The sequence below is a fragment of the Adiantum capillus-veneris genome, chromosome 4, assembly GCF_014529385.1.
Source record: "Adiantum capillus-veneris isolate H3 chromosome 4, ASM1452938v2, whole genome shotgun sequence".
Taxonomy (NCBI): Eukaryota; Viridiplantae; Streptophyta; class Polypodiopsida; order Polypodiales; family Pteridaceae; genus Adiantum; species Adiantum capillus-veneris.
In genome coordinates this window covers 65663585-65683359 of record NC_140934.1, presented here as the reverse complement: position 1 = coordinate 65683359, position 19775 = coordinate 65663585, and the positions used below count along the sequence as shown (strand labels likewise).

At 41.5% G+C, this 19775-nt stretch overlaps 1 protein-coding gene across 2 annotated transcripts; it reads right to left on the bottom strand.

The window, feature by feature from the left end:
- Window positions 1-3617: 3617 nt before the first annotated feature.
- Window positions 3618-7974, bottom strand: LOC147459325 (uncharacterized). Of its 2 annotated transcripts, none has more exons than XM_086510610.1 (3): window positions 7688-7974; window positions 6487-7040; window positions 3618-6343 (listed from the first exon to the last, which is right to left on the bottom strand). In XM_086510610.1, exons 2-3 carry the CDS (start codon window positions 6997-6999, stop codon window positions 4031-4033), a joined length of 2826 nt encoding a protein of 941 aa, XP_086366736.1. In that variant the 5' UTR covers window positions 7000-7040; window positions 7688-7974; the 3' UTR covers window positions 3618-4030. The 2 variants fall into 2 exon arrangements, with proteins under 2 accessions (XP_086366736.1, XP_086366737.1); XM_086510611.1 differs by having other exon boundaries at window positions 3618-6334; window positions 7688-7973.
- Window positions 7975-19775: the final 11801 nt, after the last annotated feature.

Genomic DNA, 19775 nt, shown 5'->3' with positions numbered 1-19775 from the left:
AAATCCTCTACAATGACTACAGCAAGAGGCATCTGATTTGGGTTTGGTACTGGGACAACTTGAGGTGCCAGTGGCGATTGTGCATCAAGGAGCACTGAACTTGAAGTGTTAGTTGTTGGCAAATCTCGCGCAGCCTTATCTCTTGGGAGATGATGTGGCTTCTGTGGCAAAAAAAATCCCTTTTTTTTATTTTATTAGCGCGATCGAGTCAAAAACCCTTTAGATATACAAGATTAGACTTATATTCTTTGAAGATATGCCTTTCAAAAGGTACACTCTTTGTTATTTCTCTTTTTCTTTTTCTTTTTTTTTCTATTATGTCAAAAACTTTTTACATCTCGGGGGAATCACTATGTAGGCTTGCGCTTCTTTAGTATTTACTAAACATCAAGTTCTTCCATCTCTTTGTTTAACGGGACGGACTTTAAAGCCCTAAGGTTACCAGTGACAGAAAATACAAGTTTGTGGACTCTGGAAGAAAGTGACTTGCAAGCACATATAGACTCACCAACTTGTTTCCAAGGGTTATGTGTAAAGGGTCCAGTAAAAGGGTTGTTCTCTACCATGGGTAGATAAACATCTTATCATGGGGGAGATTGGTTATTAATAGAAGAAGCTTGATTTCATATTCTAGGGCATGAGAACTAACAATACAATAGCGCTTGGGACCTAGTCCCAAATTCTCCCTTATCATTGCCAGACGAAGATTATTTAAAATGTGGTCAGGTCCCCAAAGAGTTACGTTAGTTATGTTGCATTGGTTTTTCCACATTTGTTGAGCTCCGGTTGTCCCTTTCTTAGGAAAAATGAGGTAGACAAAGTGATTCAGCATGGTCTCTCTTTTTTCCAGAGGAGCGACTTCCATTCGCTCTTGCACAATTTTGAGGACTTCATCTTCTAAAGAGGTCTCCATCACCTTAAAAATTTCATTTAGTTTGAGAACTTTTCTTTCAATATCTCACTCTTTTTTTTTCTACCAAGGACAGAAACCGTGCTCTGGTACCACTGTGAGGGCTGCAATGCCTTCCCTCAACTACATCGCGATTCCTGACATCTCTCCCACTTGAGACCGACACCAAGACATGACTCCTCCTGCTCTTCGATGCCAACTCAAGGGGGTGTTAACATTCACTTTTGTCATTTGGGTCCTTTAACCCGGAAACACCTTTCCTCATTCGTTCCACTTACCATTCGAAGTCATCATACTAAATTAGAACATCAACCTTCCAGGGTCAATTAGTGGGAGTTCTCTAATTCACCGTTGGTTCAAGGTCACTAACGCTTTTTTCCCCGTTAGGACCAAGCACAACCATCAGTGCATTCCCCTAAGATGAGTGAAATTACTAGTTGCACGAATCCCTCGTTCCCAAGTTCGTAGATCAGATTCACTTTCCCCATAGGCAGGTAGGCTCCATAGATAGGATTTGATTTCCCCATAGGCAGTCCACCATGAGCCCCTTCGTCCCCCCCCCTACGCCTCTGCTCGATGGATTTCGTTTCCTCCTCCCCCCATTCACATTGTATAAAATTAAAAAAAAAACTTATTTCCTTAAACAGCCAGTCATAGAGCCACTTTCCTTGGGCGGCCCTCCTCCAAGCGGCCATTGGGTGGCTACCTTGTTCAGAATACATCTCGACCTAGGTAGTCCCAAGCATAACGTCAATAGCCCTTGTCTAACGATATCATCATGAGATCTTTTGCCCATCTGAGTGTCTCCCAAATAGCCACATGCCTTCAAGATGCAAGCATAGGCGAATGCATTTCATGGAAAGCCTTCCCTTCGCAAAGCCAAAGCTTCACTGCCACAATCCACAATGGGAATATTTGTAATCAACGTGTCCCAATGGATGGTATTTTGAACTCAAAGCCCATCAAGAACTTTTATGTGATTTTGTAAGGGCCTCACATTTAACATACATAATGACCAAGGCAATGCTAATCATGGCATTTTTCCCTTATAGATTCATTTGCCCTTGCCCTATCTGGCATAATATCACACTCAATAGCTCCTCAAACACTTGTTGCACTCTTAAGTGCACATTATTTGGCATGCATATCAACTAGGCCACCGCTGCCTTAACATTTGGCTTGCATATTAATCAAAGCATAGTTGCCAAGCTCGAACATGCATCAGCAAATCGCCACATTCGGCATATATCTCGACCACAATAGTGCCAAGAACAATTTTGTCATCTTACCCCGCTATCAATGCACTGCATGAGATGACATTCTGGAAAAAATGCTCCTTGCTCATTGCCCTATTACGTGCACCGCATTCCAAAATTTGGTCAAAAGCCAAAAACTCCCAATTGGCACACTGACCAAGGTGACCAAACTGTTATGGAACTGGCCCTTGAGGAAACTAAAACTGGTAATATCTTGGCAACTAGAGCTTTGATTGTTGATCTAAAAAGATTGACGTGCTCCACAAGATGAGCACTTCAGGCCCATGCATTCACTTCATCCCTGATCCTTCATCGACAGTTGCCTAATCCGGTACAGATCTGCAATCAATCCCAACTTTAAACTGGCATAATTTCTTCATTGTAGTTTCAATTGACGAGCCGTAAAGACAGGCCGATAGAGCACCTCGAACACTACAATTCTAATCCATAAACTTCCATTTTTAATCACCTCAGACATACCCACTTTTAACATCAAAAACATAGGTTATGTCCCTTTAAAACCGAATCTGGCATACATTTAGCATCAAACCTTGCATGTTATCAAGCCCTAGCCACTGATCAATATACATATATGCTTTAAAGAAGCCAAATTTGTAGCCCCTAGCCCTTTTTTCCATCATGGAAGCAGAGCGATACGACAATGATTCGATTATATGCTCACAGGATTTGTCAGGTATGCAAATTTGTCTGTTTTATGGGTTGTCATATGTTGTTTTCAATATTTTGCAGGGCTCTCTACGCCTTCGGTTGTAGCATGAATAGTGGACATAAATCATGCACCAATACCATATGCAAATTTTCCGCCAATCACCGTAAACTAAAGCACTAAATCAATGCCAAAATATCCTACAATGAGGCTATGCACAAAGATTAGAGAACGAAGTCTCTCATAAACCATACACAAAACATATGAGAATGCTTGCTAAAAAAAACTCTGAAACATTAGAGAAGATTACAAGCATGTCTATGTCGGTGAACAAAAATGCATGCAAAGTAGATGAGTCTCGAGACAATCTATATGTCAAAACCTGTGAAAGAAGTATCATACACTGCAATAGGGGGTACTATTGATTATGAGACACCACTAGATATCACCTTAGCCCAATAACAATGAGGCATGTATTTCTCAAACATTGGTGCTTGTGCAACCTTTGCTATATGCTTCTTCCACTATTAAAAACACTGTTTTGTTGCAATGTAAGCTTAAATGTTAAATGGATGCAATTGTTGTGCTTGCGATGATTCTGACATAGACCATTCTTCACCGTAAGAGTACTAACATTTTGCCAATTATGTGGAAGTATGATTAACACGAAGACAAGTAGATGTTCTGGCTAATAAGAGAAATTTGCCAATATGTGGAAGTATGATTAGCACAAAGCCAAAGTAAATCTGAGAGGTCTTATATTAGAACCATCGGGCGCAGTGCAGAGCCAAAACTTGGCAAACATGTTGAATATCTGGGTGTATAGTATCTTACATGAGGTTGTACAAACATTAGTGCAGAATGTGTACATCATGCAAGCCCTTTCTGGTGTGGCTAGTTTACATAAAACTTAACAGAGAGAAGCTTAAAGATGCCGCAGCATAATACACAAGGAATCAGACATAATTGATGCAAAATGCATCTCAGACATGAGTGTAAGGAAACAAGCCCAAAGGGATCCCATGACAACATCACAAAGTTGTCATGAGGGTTGACACAAGTTGAGGAGCTCATGATACCAAAATTTTGTTTGTTATGCTGGTTCTTTTGCCACAGCAAAACAAACTTTTGTGCCCTCCATTATCAAACCAGAGAACAAATTGTCCTTGGCTGAAGCAATTCTCCTGTGCAGAGGCTTCAAAACTCTCTTCTTTCCATCGCCCGATTCCTTCCTGCAAACTTGAATGCTTTGGAATACTTCTCCTGTAAGCACAAATCATCTTTCCTTGATAAATCATAGTCCTGCCTTGCCTTCTCTTTCTGTGATTCAAATGAGCTTCTTAAGTCTGCCATGTCGTCGAAGTTACTTGACAACAGTTGTTGTGAGTCCCTAGGGCTGTCCAACCTGCCAGACAACATTCTCTTCTTGCTGTAAAGCTTCTCTCTAAGGATCTTCTTGCTTAATCCTTCTTGGTACATCTGAGAGACCTTGTTTTCACAATCATCGTCGTCATCATCACGATCATCATCTGTTTTGTACAACAAACCTCCTCGAGCTTCACCTGCCTTGTGGCCTTTCTTTCGCTCTCGGAGATACTCGAGCAGCCCATTTTCTTTACCGTGCATAAAGCGCAGGATTGTCTTCGCAGCCTTTTGCTTTACCTCTTTGATTGCCATGTTCCATTTCTGCTTTTCTTGAACCAGCTGAGCACATTTGGAATTCACTTCATCTTCCATAGACGCCAATCTTTCATCTTTCTGAGCAATAGTAGTTTGCATCTCCTCCAGCCTCTCTTTCATTCCCTCGATTTCCTCTTCCAACTTCTGTTCCTTCTTTCGCAAGCCCTTCAAAAGCTTGTATTTCATATTACCCTGCAGTTCAGAGAGTCGAGATTTCTCACTTCGCTCACATTCGAGCTTCTTGTTGAGGAGACTCACTTTGTCTTTGAGCTCTTGAAGAAAGCCCTCCATGTCCTTCTCTTTGTCTGCAAGCTGCTCCATCAAGGTTTCTACATGCTTTACCTTGTCAGCCACCACCTCTGCATACTTTTCATTCTCCTTCTTGATTTGATCTTCCTTGGCTTTCATTTCTTGTTTTACCTCAGTCATCAGAGTAATGGTTTGAGTGACCTTATTCTCGAGTACTTTGCTTTCCTGCCTGAGAAACTCGGATTGGAGCCTTGGGTTATCCTGTAGGATGGATGATGACTCCACAAGTAATCTTCGGAGGCTTTCCGTGTCATTCTGAATGCCGTATGCTAAACCAAGAGCATTTGTGTCCTCAATGTTCTTGGGCACTGCATCTTCCTCTTGAGTTTCTGTGAATGCTCCATGAGGAGCCAACCCTCTCTTGTAAGACACAGCTTCCATTCTCAGCTTGTCCATGCACTGCCGGCACGACACTATTGAATCAACTAGCTCGTCCTGAGAGGCCTTCAAGTCAGACAACTCGGCCTCTCTCTCCTTCATCTTTGATGACCACCTTTGCTGCTTATTCCTCCAATCAAGCTTGGACACAGTCAAGCTATCTTCCAAGAGTGCCCGCTCGATGGCAAAGTCCGATTCACCTTTCTTGCACTTGGTCTCCCACTCTGCAAGAGCTCTCTCTAAGTCCTTCACTTTCTGTTCCAAAAGGCTCTCTCTCTCATTCACAGACCCCTCTGATTCCCCGCCCTTCTTTGGCACCTCTTGCTCCTTCTCCTTTGCATCTTCACTCTCAAGAAAATGTCTCAACTTCTTCTTTAGCCTCTCTCTATCTGTTTCCAGCAAGTTGCACTGAGCTTTAAGCCTATTTATCTGCTCTGCTCTGTTCTTCAGTACATAGCTCTGCGGAACTTGATGTGCTTTTGATGACACAGATACTTTTTTGATGTTTCGATCCAAAGCATCGACGAGTTGTCGTAGCTTAGCATAATCTTTTGTGCCCTCATTGACAAGGGAAAGCTTCATGTTGGCTACAATCTCCTGCTGCTTCAACATGGCGTCTTCAAACCTTTCAACTCGCTCTAGAGCTAATCTGGCTGCTTTTTTATCATCTCGCATCTCGATAGCCTTCTCCAGATCAAAACCTAAAGCTGGATCCTTGGTACTCTCCAATGCTGATGCTTCTTTCCTTCTTTGAGTACTCGTTGCCCTCACAGACGCACCTGTAGGAGGCACCTTTGGGGTCCCAAACCCATTGCTATCACTAGGGATTGACCTGACATATCGCCATTCTTGTTGCTTACTGCATTTTGACTTCTCTTTTGCTTCAGTGCTTCTTCTATTGGCATACCCTGTAACCTTATCAGCTGTTTCAACATCCAAGGAAAACCTTACCCTGTTTGAGCTAGCTGCTTTCTCTTCTCGCTTGGCCAACGCCTTCCTTGCTTCTATGTGTGCATGCTCTTGGTCGCTTTCGATTTCATCTGACTTGAGAGCATTCTCAGCATTCCTCTCTCTTTGAGTGCAATCATGCTTGCTTCCGTCGACACTGGGACTATCACCTTTTGCATCCAAACCCTGGAAAGCCTTGGCATTGAAAGGTTAGCACAGGAGCATCAAAATCAGATAGTATTCCTCTTTACTAGTAAGATAGATGTATGTAATGATCACATCTCAAAGATTTTTTGAAATGCATATCGAAAAATGCACAGAAAATTACTCCATCTTACCATGCAGAAACCTTGCATGTCTTCTTCATCATGAGAACTGCGCAAGGAATGAGCATTGCCACCCTCTATTTCAAGGGTGGTTTGAAGCATTTCATTTGTGTCATCTTTGGCCGCCTCTTTCACCTTCAGCTTTTTAGCACTATCATTACTTGGACCAAATGCATATTTGACGCCAGGATTGACCATAACATTCATTTGGGACCTCTCCTCCCTCTCGGGAGGAGAAACAATACCATGTTTGTGGCCATGCCGAATAGTATTCAAAGGCTTACGTGATTGATGTGGGTGTATAGTAACGGGTTTAGTGCGAGGCCGACCATGCATAGCACTCGCCTTGTTGAAGAGCCCACGTTTGCGACTTGCCGCAAGCTTGCCATACCCAATTGTGCCATCATCATGACTCCAATCCTCTCCTTCTCCAAATCCCATTTCATTTTCGACATCAATGATGTCTTCAAGGGCTTCAACTCCCAAAAGCTCATCATGATCAAGACTCTGATTGTCTAAGTCCATCTTGTCTGCAGCATCCTAGCCTCCATTTAAAAGAAAGGACTCTGCAAACAAGCTCTTATGTTAGCTTCATTTTTTTCTTGAAAAACATGACCAGATTTATCATGTTAATCCTCTGAAAAATTGTGGTTCAATATAATGAAAACCAAGTCTTCTGCAAAATCTACAGAATTGACAAAGTAAAAAACCACCATTGTCGTTACATTAAACTGCTTTTGCCATGAGCATGTATTTTTCCTTAGGATCGCCTCAAAAGCGACACATTATGAGGAAGAGATAGCAAGGTATTGTATCCATTGAAATAGAATAAATGCAAGAAAATTCTATCATCTTAATAGAGCACGCATGCACATTAACAATCCGACAACAACACAGTTGGTTGAGTAATGAGCATAAAGCCAACAGGTTGGATTCAACTCTTGAATCTTCATCTTATATAAAATGAACGAATTCTGCATGTGTGAAATGGTACGGGATGTCGAACAAGATGGTTGGATTGAGACCCAAGTGAAGTGAGTGCTCGGAAGAGCCCCCAAGACAGAAAATGAAATTACCATATGACCTGTATTGACACATACATTCAAGCATAGGAATAGCGCATGCTTGCATACTTGTATACAAACAAACGCTTTGCGAAACCACACAATTTGGGCGCTATCAAAACATGAGATGATGAAAGCGAGAGATAAACCTGGTTTTGAGAGCACAGGTGAGCATTTTCGTGCAAATCGCGGGACGGGAAGCAAGTTCATCAAATGAAAGAATTTTCGTGTTGGGGAAAGATACCGGACTACCCCCGCCGTTTGGCTCCAACCTCAATTTGAATGGTTGGATGTGAGTTCGAATCCCTGTGGGATCGAAAGTAAGGCTTGGAAGTGGGCATCTCGAGGGCGAGAAAGTAAGGCAACACAATGGACCCGATCGAATCCAAACCCTGTTCAATGGAGTGAGAATCTCACACCCTAGGGTAAGGGGGGCAATCATGGAATGTGGGCTGCATGTGGATTGGGCGACCCCAAAAAATGAAACAAAAAGACACCAGTACTTGGACATCTAGCAACGAACTCTTTCACGATCAGCCCAGTTGAGGCAACGTTGTGGCCGTCCGGTGCGGGCTCAAATCGCGCTGGCAGCATCAACATTCCATGACTAGCCTAGGCCACTCATGCAATTGGACCTTCGTTTTCATACACAAAACTCTCGAAACACAACCAATCTTGGCTTGTGGAGTGTTGATTGCTCTGAGCTTTATGCTACATATTGTTCTTGAGAATAGCTATTGAATGCGCCCCTCAATGCTCGAAATGAGACATCACACAGAATTCGTGCCGAGCAACTCCTTAGGGTAGAGGAGCTAGTTTAGAGACGCTAAAGTTGCGCCATCAATTTCGAGCGTGGATGGGCGCAAATGAAAGTGATGTACAGCAGGAGTCTCCAACAAAAACAGCAGCGCAAACAAAGCTCCGCAGGCATGTCAGGAAATAGGACGTAGCTAAGTAGATAAATGAGTAGTTTACTTATTGGAGAGAGATAATTTTCACACACGAGAGATTATAGAGTAGAGAGAGAGAGAGAGAGAGAGAGAGAGAGAGAGAGAGAGAGAGAGAGATCACACATGATAGGTTCATCCAATGTGGGCTACGTCCACGGAAAAGCAGCCACTCAATGGCTTTAGTACTTCGAACAAGAAGTAAGTTACAAAGGGATTATACCCTTTTGGAGCTCCCGCCTTGCTTCACTCTCACCACCTCACTCAACTTCACAATGCACCACAATGCTTTACAATATGTTTTTGTGTAGAAGATGCCTCTTTTTATAGGCCAAAAGGGTTGCCCTCCCAAGCTGACCACACGTGCACTCAACATCTCATGCCCTAAAATGGCGCATATTTGTATTTATATTTGGGGGACAATGGGTTTCTCAAAAGGGATCCGTCTTTTACTAGCTCCTCTACCCTAAAGGTCCTTAATATGGCCCCTTAGCCTAACCATTACAGTAGGGCTTGGAAGCAGGCATCTTGAAGGCTGTCGAGGGTGGAAAAATAATTCATTGCAATTGGCCCCATCTAATCGCGTCTCGGTTCAGACCCATGACCTGGAGTGAGAATATCATGTATAATCATCACCGTGCATGTGTACCTTGAACCATGTGAGTTTAAAACATTATAAGGCTCATGTCATGTCATAAAAACTAATATCTAATTCTCCCAAATGATTTTCTCATGTTAAACTGATCATTTAATATGGGGGAGTACCAAGGGAGTAAAAAGCTAGAATATTGGTAAGGCTGCCAGACCGGTCTCTGCAGGGATCCAAAGGAGGGAAAATAGGGATCCAAAGGGGGACAGTCTGCAAAAGAGCAATGTGCTTCAATGGGGCTTAAAAGACCTAAGGTTCAGCTCCATTAAGACTTCCATACGCTAAGGTTCCTAATTTTTTATTCAATTGTCCAAAGGCCAATGTAAGGGAAAATTGGATGGTCATGGGAAGACTAAAAAGTCTTCCCACATCCCTATCAAGGAGGGGGCGAGCCATGAGGGTAAGGGATGAGAGACACACACTCCAAATCTTCCCCTTTATACAAAGGAAATACTAGACACACGTCAGGCTCCTAGGCTAGTTGCCCCAAGCTTCCCTCGAATCCTATTCGATGGCCATAGAGGTAGACCAATGAGAATTAGTCTAGAGTAAATTTAGTCTAATTAATTTAAAACATGCTTGATAAAAGAACCAATAGAAATTAAGCTCCCTAGAAGACTATTGGACAGTCTACCAAGGGGTCCAATGAGTAATCAGTAGCCCAATGGCTTGTCTGATTCCTATTGGCCAGAAGTCTAAGAGGTCCAATGAGAGTTTAATTGAATTATTTAATTACTTAAAGCTCTCACAAAAGGGGAAAGGGGGACACATGTCACAAGGCTAGCAATTATGCTTCTAATTTGTGATTGGCTAAGCTTTACAGGGACCAATGGGATGCCAAGATGAGCAAATAGCAAGAGGGGTCGACCAAGATGAGAGAGAAGGCTGCATTTTACTCTAGCTCATTGCTACACACACACACAACTCATGTGTGCAAGAAGAACTCCATCTCCTTCTCGGCCTACACCAACAACTCTTGGCTATGGAATGCAAATCCAACCAAGAGCCAAGCTTCAATGGCATGCTCCTCTCCTCTACCATGCTAATTACTAAGCTAAGCTATGTTATTGAAGTGATTATGTGAGGAGAATACTTCTTTCTCGTAAGATACCTCTTCTTGCTCTCAACCTATCCTCATTCCCTGCTAGCTCTCACCAGTTTTTAAGGTGTGTGAGGTCTTGGGACTGAGGCTAGGGACATTAGGTGTGTTTTTCTAGCATAATTTGGTGTATGAAGCTTCCATCTTCATTACACCAACTAGTTTTATCAAGTAACACAAAGATTGTATTGTACAAAAGTCTCCTTTGATCGGAGAAGCTATAATACAAAGCCTTTATGGAGGGGGGACTGCGGCTCCATGTAAATCCGGTCCTCAATTGTTGTCAATTGTTCTATTTCTCTCTCTTTTCAAGTATTTCCAATGCCAAATTAGGTAGGTGTAAATTGCTATGTTTCTTGCTCAAATTAAGTACTCTATCTATGCTCATTAGAAACTTGTTCTTAATGAAATGCTCACTATGTTATCAATTTTTGCTACACACAGGTTACTAGTGCATTAAATGTTACATTGGTATCAGAGATATTGGTTTCTCTTTTCTTGCTCAAGAAGAGAGGTGCTCAAGCTTGCTACAAATGGTTGGTGTTATTAATTGCAAAAGAGTAAGTAAAATAGGGATTTTTCATCCTTGAAGCATGCCTGCTTTATGCAATTAACGGGGACACCGTCGAGAGCTATAGTCTTAATAATAGAGTCCTACGGGGCTTGCCTATGGCTTAACCATTATTGAGCTATTAGAAGGTTGACAGGAACCGGTGCTATCTTGGCTCTGTTGAACCCTCTCTTCTATTCCTTGCAATTAATAATATTCGAGCCACGGGTATAGATGCTTGAGTGCTTATCTTTGAAGGTAAAGAGGAGTAGCAACTAGGGCCTTGAAGTGCCAAAGTACTAGTAAAAGTTTAGACCTAAAATTTGCTAGTATGGCTTACAAAGAAAAAGAGATTGAAATGAATGTTGATAGCTTTTATTTTGCTAATGAAAGAGAAACTAATGATGTCCCTATGCTTGTAAACTATCTTGTTTCTAGGCTTCAACAAGCCCTGGGCAACCCATCCCTCCAAGCTGAAGTGCTATAGCAATTGCGCACCCATGGTATTCTCCAAACTCCCCACCAAGAAGAGAGAGTACCTAGGAAACCTCCTGGTGAGACTTCCAAAAGAGGACTCTCTCCGATAAGGCAAGAAGAAGAGGATCCATACGAAGGGCTCAAAAATCTACTACTCGATGATGCATCTCCTTCCCAAAGGAGAACCCAAGTTTCAACAGTAGAGCCCCCACCTAAAGAACAAGAAAGAAGTGAGTCTCCAGCCACCTCGGCAGAGATGGCTCCATGAAGACAGCGGGCAAAACACTCTTCAACACCCCCTAAACGGAGAAGACCATCGCATACTTCTCTACTCCATAATTCAAAGAGGGACGAGAGAAAACAAGAGAAGAAAAAGGCGAGAAAGAGGTCACCCTCTTCTCCATCTTCTTCATCCTCTTCCTCTTTTGAAGAAAGTGATGGTGCAAACAAGGAGGAACAAGGGAAGAAAAAGGCTAGAAAGAGGTCACCCTCTATTCCATCCTCCTCATATTCTTCCTCTTCTGAAGAAAGTGATGGTGCAGCTCTTGAACCACCTAAAAGAAGAGGCCATTGGAAATCCTATGCCGCCTAGAAGAGGTCGTCCAAGCTCAAAAAGTTCAAAGAGGGAGGAAAGAACATCTCTTTCCTTACCTACGATGGCACTTTTGGTGCTACGGACAAAGTCTTGGCCTTTATCCAACAATTCGATGCGGCGTTTGGAGATGAGGGCTTCACGGAGTCCTTTAAGCTACACCATGTAGCTATGCATTTTCAAAAGTCTACCTAGCAATGGTAGTCTAGCTTACGAGCAAACGGTGAAGCTCCTCGAACATGGAAAGCTTTAAGAGCTTCCATTATGAAGAAGTTTTTGGCTACCAATGCCAAAGACAAAGTACTCACCAAATGCCCAAGCTTGAATCTTTCTCCCTACGAATCTATCCACAAATATGTAGACAAGTTTTGGGATTTACATCTCAAAGTCACTGTTTTCAAAAAGATGGATTTTGGAGAGCAAAAACAACAATTTTGTGCGGGTTTAATTGAGGATATGGCGGAGTATGTTAACTCCCAAAGGCCACGCACCATATTTGCGGTCATACACCATACCATGGTGGCTTCACGAATCAACTTCCAACAAGGGGATAAGAGAAATCTTAAGCCCACAAAAAACAAGGACCCTAACGAGCCTAAGGGGAAGGAAAACGTCCAAAAGTCTCCCAAAGGCAACACCAACAACAATAAATCTAAGGAGAAGGGAGTTTATAAAGGGAAAAATAAACTCTCTCCTGAAGACTAGAGTGTCATTGAAAACATAACTGTTGTTTCAAGTGCGGGGAGCAAGGGCATGCCTATCGTTCTTGCCCCCACAAGAATACACGTAATGAGCCTCCTAGAGCTACCTTGATCAAAATTCAAGAAGAGGATTCTTATCACAAAGGATCTCCTCTATGCCATGCTTGGGGAAAGGTAAGAGAGCATGATGCTTTTATTCTCTTTGACCCTGGTACTCACAATTTCATATCCACAGAGTTGGCCACCAAGCTAGGCATCCAAGCCTATGACATGGGAGATGTCCTACCTGCCGATGGTGCTTTCAAGAAGCAAGAAGTCTCAGTCACTTCCTTAATTGGGAAATTGAGGCTCCATGTCCAAAGCTATGTGGACAAGGAGGATTTCTTTATCTCTCCTCTCAAGCACGAGGATGTAATCCTAGGCGCACCATGGTTTGATCGCATGGCTGCCAATGTTAAATTCCCTGAAAGGCAAATCTACTTTAGGTTCAGGGAAAAAGATATATACATAGATGCTAAGGAGTTGGGTAGTACCATACCTCTTGTACATAAGCAAGCTTTCAATAAGTTAATAAAGAGCTCTATTTTCGTGTAGATGATTTTTGTTAAAGATTTTCAAAATGAACCTAATGCTTTAGCAAAAGAAAATATAAACAATCAAAAGGAATTAGAGTTATCCGATTTCCTCAAGGGCTTCCAAGATGTTTGACGATATCCCTTGTGAACTACCTCCCAAACAAGGTAATGACAACCATGCAATTGAATTCTTCCAGGAAGTTCACATCCTAATAAACCTTCTTACAGAATCTTCAAAGCTCAACAAGAGGAGATTATGCGGCAAGTGCATGAGTTAGTTGAGAAATGCATGGTTAGGCCTGGCTCATCTCCTTTTTGTTCAACAGTGTTATTAGTGCAAAAGAAAGACGGCACATATCGTATGTGTGTCGGCTATAGAGCACTAAATAGGATCACCATCAAGAATAGGTTTCCCGTTCAACAGGTAGAAGACCTATTTGATAAGCTACAAGGGTCGACCTACTTCAGTAGAAATGACCCAAAAAGTGGCTACCATCAAATAAGGATAGTTGATTAAGACATTGTAAAGACCGCATTTTGCACTACGTTTGGTCTTTACGAGTACATTGTCATGCCTTTTGGCTTGACCAATGCACCAGCCACATTTCATCGCTTGATGGAGAAGCTATTCAGTCCTCATCGAACCTTCATTGGAGTGTTCTTTGATGATATAATCATCTACTCTAATTCATTAGACGAACACAAGCAACACCTCCATGTAATATTTCAAGTTTTACAAGAGAATAAACTTTATATTAATCGAAAGAAAAGTGAATTTTTCTTACAAGAGATTCAGCATTTAGGTCACATTATCCCTCAAGATGGCATCTAAATGGATCCATCAAAGCTAGAGGTAATAAAAGGATGGCCTAATCCAAGGAATCTGCATGAACTAAGAAGCTTTACAGGTATGTGTGCATACTATAGACGCTTCATAGAAAAGTTCTCACATATCGCGGGACCATTACATGACCTAAAAAAGAAAAACGTTGGGTATATATGGTCCACCAAGGAGAACAATGCTTTCAAAAAGCTTAAAGAGAATCTTATCTCTCAACTTGTGCTCACACTACCATTTGAGGTCTAATGCGACGCTTGTGGTGATTGCCTTGGAGCTATTTTGCTCCAAGAAGGACACGCCATAGGCTATGAAAGAAGAAGGCTCGACCCTGTTGAGCAAGCTCTAGGCATATATGGAAGGAACTCTTAGCAGTTCTACATGCTCTAGATTTGTGGAAGCAATATTTATTGGGGACTCCTTTCATTCTACAAACGGATCACCAAAGCCTTAAGTACTTCATGACGTAGGCCAAGCTCTCCGACAAACAAATGAGGTGGGCAAATTTCCTTTCTCAATTTCATTTTCATATTGCTCACATTGCTGGCAAGCATAATCGAGTAGCCGATGCACTCTCAAGACGGCCGAGAGTGAATGCGGTATCCATAGCAACTCACAATGATCTATCTTCTATGATAGATGAGTACGCTCTCGATCCCGATTTTAGAGATGTGATTTCAGCCCTTGCACTAGGGAAGAAGTAAGAACCATTTACCCTACAAGATGGTTATCTTCTCTATGGAAATAGACTATGCATTACTAACTCACCACGTGAGAAAGTAATGTATGAATCTCATGCTCCTCCTTATGCGGGGCATAGAGGGATTCAATCTACCCTAAAAGGGATAGAAACATATTTCTATTGGCCTGCCATGAAAGCAAACATACAAGAGTATGTTTCAAAATGTGTGATATGCCAAAAGACGAAGTTTGATAGAGGGAAGCAACCCGGATTGCTTCAACCTTTGCCAATGCCTAATGCACCATGGCAGAGCATATCCATAGATTTTATCTTTGGATTTCCCAATTCTATCCATGGGAATACAAGAATATGGACGATAGTAGACAGGTTTAGCAAACAAGCACATTTCATACCTGCCAAAAAGACTATTAAAGCCCATCAAATGGCAACCCTCTTTATATCACAAATCCTCAAATACCATGGCTTGCCAATGTCTATAGTATCGAATAGAGATCCTAGAATGACCATTAACTTTTGGAAGGGTCTTTTTGAGAATTTAGGTACAAGGCTAAACTTCTCTTCGGCCTATCATCCCCAAACGGATGGCCAAAGTGGAATAGCTAGCCTAACAATTCTTGATCTACTAAAAGCTTATGTCACAGAAATAGATCAAAAGTCCCAATGGGAGAAGTACTTACCCTTAGTGGAGTACGCTTACAATAACACTATACATACTTCCACGGAAAAAGAACCTTTTGAGGTGATAGAGGGAAGATCAAAAAGTCCCCTGGTACTCAAGGTACATGGAAAGATCTTTGTTGGAGATGAATATAGCCCAAACAGGAGTCTCCAACAAAAATAGCAGCCCAAACAAAGCTCCGCAGGCATGTTAGGAAATAGGACGTAGTTAAGTAGATGAATGAGTAGTTTACTTACTGGTGGAGAGAGATAATTTTCACACACGAGAGATTATAGAGTACACACACAGAGAGAGAGAGAGAGAGAGAGAGAGAGAGAGAGAGAGAGAGAGAGAGAGATCACACAATATACGTGGTTCACCCAACGTGGCCTACGTCCACGGGAAAATAGCCACTCAATGGCTTTAGTACTTCAAACAAAAATTAAGTTACAAAGGGATTATACCCTTTTGGAGCTCTCGCCTTGCTTCACTCTCACCACCTCACTCAACTTCACAATGCACCACAATGCTTTACAATCCATTTTTGTGTGTAGAAGAGGCCTCTTTTTATAGGCCAAAAAAGGGTTGCCCTCTCTCATGAGAGGCAATCATGCGTAGCCACCCTTTGTGTTGACAAGTCCGTGAAAATTTCCGGCAAGTGATTTTTCTCTATGCACGATGGCTTCTCCTCATACGGGGGCCTTACAAATGTGCATTTTTAACACTAGAATGGTAACCTAACAGGACATAAAAGTGTCCTTTCAGGGTTTTGGGAAAAAATTCCAAAACCATAGTAGATCCACTCATTTTGAAAAATCCTTTCATGAGCTTATAGTTCAACAACTACTACAAATGGAAAAAATGAGAAACTTATAATTTTTCTCATCCCTTGGTCGACAAGCCTCCGAAGTTGATAGACCAGTGCATTTTGCCCAAAACAGCAATTTCTTATGGTTTATTGCATATAAATAAGAGTGGAGATTTTTGTAGGACATGAGATAAAATGCCCCGTTAACTTCAATGGGTTGGTGACCAAAACATATGGTTGCTTTTACCTCAATAATTTTTTTTTGGGCAAAAAAAATAGGTACAAAAAAGTTGCATTTTTGCCATTCTGCGGACCTATCATAAAGTTTCTATAGTCACGCTCAATACAAATACTATATACATGTTTTCTTAGTTCCCTTTGGGACTTTGGATTCAAAAGGATCCATGGAGCATGTCAAAAGGATAATGGATCTCTTACAATTGGAACCTTGGGGGCAATGATAAAGTGCTAAATACAGCAAACATGAAAAAACTGGGTTTAGCATTATGACCTCTAGAAACCCATAGAAACTACTTAATATCTAGCCAAGTTTGTAGTCTATGATTAGATATGGTTACTACCTACAAAATACACACAATTGGCCTAAGAAACTAGCAATATTGAGAAAGTTATACTTGCTACTCTAAAATGTATCGTATTCTTCAGCAACCAAGAAACTCAACCATCATCGTATACTATGCTATATAGCATATTAGGTTCCCCAAAACTCAAGGAAGATTAGCTTTATGTTATACATTACACTTACACAATCAAAATTGAATTTTGATATCAAGAAAGCCACCAAAAAAATCATAAAAGTGCTAATTTTGGCCGAAAAACAGGAATATGCAATTCTTGTAAATTGGTCATAACTTTCAAATTTAACACTTAGCTCTCCCTACATGCATCAAAACATGTTGAGAACTATGAAGACTTAACCTCTAGCCATCTAAACCTCACAAACATGAAGTTTAGAGTGGTATAGTTGCCAAAAATTGAAAAAAAGCCAAAAACAGGACCCGTTTTTCACACAGTTTAGGTTCAAAAATGTTGTGCAAGAATAAGGTTAATGGTGAGATCGATACTCCAAAAAAAATGCTAAGTTTTTTTCAGCTCATAAGGCAACTTTGTGGATATATAGCACCTACAAACTCATTTTCATACTCTTCAAATAATTCAAGCAATATGGTCACTTAACAGGACACAAAAGTGTCCAAGGACATAAAAGTGTCTTGTTACCATTCTAAAGTTAATACAAAACATTACAAGGGGTAAATCAAGTTCCATACTTAACAGGGCAAAGATCAGTGCAGATTATGGATTCTTGTATTTTTTTAAAGGGTACCGTAGGAGACACCATTGGTGGGGTATTTAGAGTTGGCTTTGCCAGCAAGGCTCGAGCATGCGATTTGACGGTTAAGATCTTTCTGTATCCAAGCTGACCACACGTGCACTCAACATCTCATGCCCTAAAATGGCGCATATTTGTATTTATATTTGGGGGACAATGGGTTTCTCAAAAGGGATCCGTCTTTTACTAGCTCCTCTACCCTAAAGGTCCTTAATATGGCCCCTTAGCCTAACCATTACAGTAGGGCTTGGAAGCAGGCATCTTGAAGGCTGTCGAGGGTGGAAAAATAATTCATTGCAATTGGCCCCATCTAATCGCGTCTCGGTTCAGACCCATGACCTGGAGTGAGAATATCATGTATAATCATCACCGTGCATGTGTACCTTGAACCATGTGAGTTTAAAACATTATAAGGCTCATGTCATGTCATAAAAACTAATATCTAATTCTCCCAAATGATTTTCTCATGTTAAACTGATCATTTAATATGGGGGAGTACCAAGGGAGTAAAAAGCTAGAATATTGGTAAGGCTGCCAGACCGGTCTCTGCAGGGATCCAAAGGAGGGAAAATAGGGATCCAAAGGGGGACAGTCTGCAAAAGAGCAATGTGCTTCAATGGGGCTTAAAAGACCTAAGGTTCAGCTCCATTAAGACTTCCATACGCTAAGGTTCCTAATTTTTTATTCAATTGTCCAAAGGCCAATGTAAGGGAAAATTGGATGGTCATGGGAAGACTAAAAAGTCTTCCCACATCCCTATCAAGGAGGGGGCGAGCCATGAGGGTAAGGGATGAGAGACACACACTCCAAATCTTCCCCTTTATACAAAGGAAATACTAGACACATGTCAGGCTCCTAGGCTAGTTGCCCCAAGCTTCCCTCGAATCCTATTCGATGGCCATAGAGGTAGACCAATGAGAATTAGTCTAGAGTAAATTTAGTCTAATTAATTTAAAACATGCTTGATAAAAGAACCAATAGAAATTAAGCTCCCTAGAAGACTATTGGATAGTCTACCAAGGGGTCCAATGAGTAATCAGTAGCCCAATGGCTTGTCTGATTCCTATTGGCCAGAAGTCTAAGAGGTCCAATGAGAGTTTAATTGAATTATTTAATTACTTAAAGCTCTCACAAAAGGGGAAAGGGGGACACATGTCACAAGGCTAGCAATTATGCTTCTAATTTGTGATTGGCTAAGCTTTACAGGGACCAATGGGATGCCAAGATGAGCAAATAGCAAGAGGGGTCGACCAAGATGAGAGAGAAGGCTGCATTTTACTCTAGCTCATTGCTACACACACACACAACTCATGTGTGCAAGAAGAACTCCATCTCCTTCTCGGCCTACACCAACAACTCTTGGCTATGGAATGCAAATCCAACCAAGAGCCAAGCTTCAATGGCATGCTCCTCTCCTCTACCATGCTAATTACTAAGCTAAGCTATGTTATTGAAGTGATTATGTGAGGAGAATACTTCTTTCTCGTAAGATACCTCTTCTTGCTCTCAATCCATCCTCATTCCCTGCTAGCTCTCACCAGTTTTTAAGGTGTGTGAGGTCTTGGGACTGAGGCTAGGGACATTAGGTGTGTTTTTCTAGCATAATTTGGTGTATGAAGCTTCCATCTTCATTACACCAACTAGTTTTATCAAGTAACACAAAGATTGTATTGTACAAAAGTCTCCTTTGATGGGAGAAGCTATAATACAAAGTCTTTATGGAGGGGGGACCGCGGCTCCATGTAAATCCGGTCCTCAATTGTTGTCAATTGTTCTATTTCTCTCTCTTTTCAAGTATTTCCAATGCCATAATAGGTAGGTGTAAATTTCTATGTTTCTTGCTCAAATTAAGTACTCTATCTATGCTCATTAGGAACTTGTTCTTAATGAAATGCTCAGTATGTTATCAATTTCCGCTACACACAAGTTACTAGTGCATTAAATGTTACATGTCACATTAGGGCACCCGCCCCATTCTGGTTCTGGCTTGCGGACGACTTTTTTTGTATCACAGTGGAATTTGTTTACAACGTTGTCCACCTAGTGCAACGAGGTCACGCTCTCAAGTGGTAAGGCTTCTGCCTTTCACTCTGAAGCATAGTGCTCAAGACCCAGGATCTGAACTCCCACACACCATTTTGTAGTTAGCCATGATATTGAAAATTGGTTGAGAGGGTACGGCCACCCTTATGACATATACATGAGCGAGCCCAAAATGTACTTGGCCTAGCAAATTGCTTCCTGCCTACCCAAGAAACCAATCCCAAGAAAAGAGAAACTTTCATCTAT

Bases quoted from the DNA above. Each gene is read 5' to 3' on its own strand.
- LOC147459325 (XM_086510610.1), bottom strand. From the start codon at position 6,999: ATGGACTTAGACAATCAGAGTCTTGATCATGATGAGCTTTTGGGAGTT. The intron at 6,344-6,486 runs GTAAGATGGAGT...TTCAATGCCAAG, and splicing joins ACATGCAAGGTTTCTGCATG to GCTTTCCAGGGTTTGGATGC.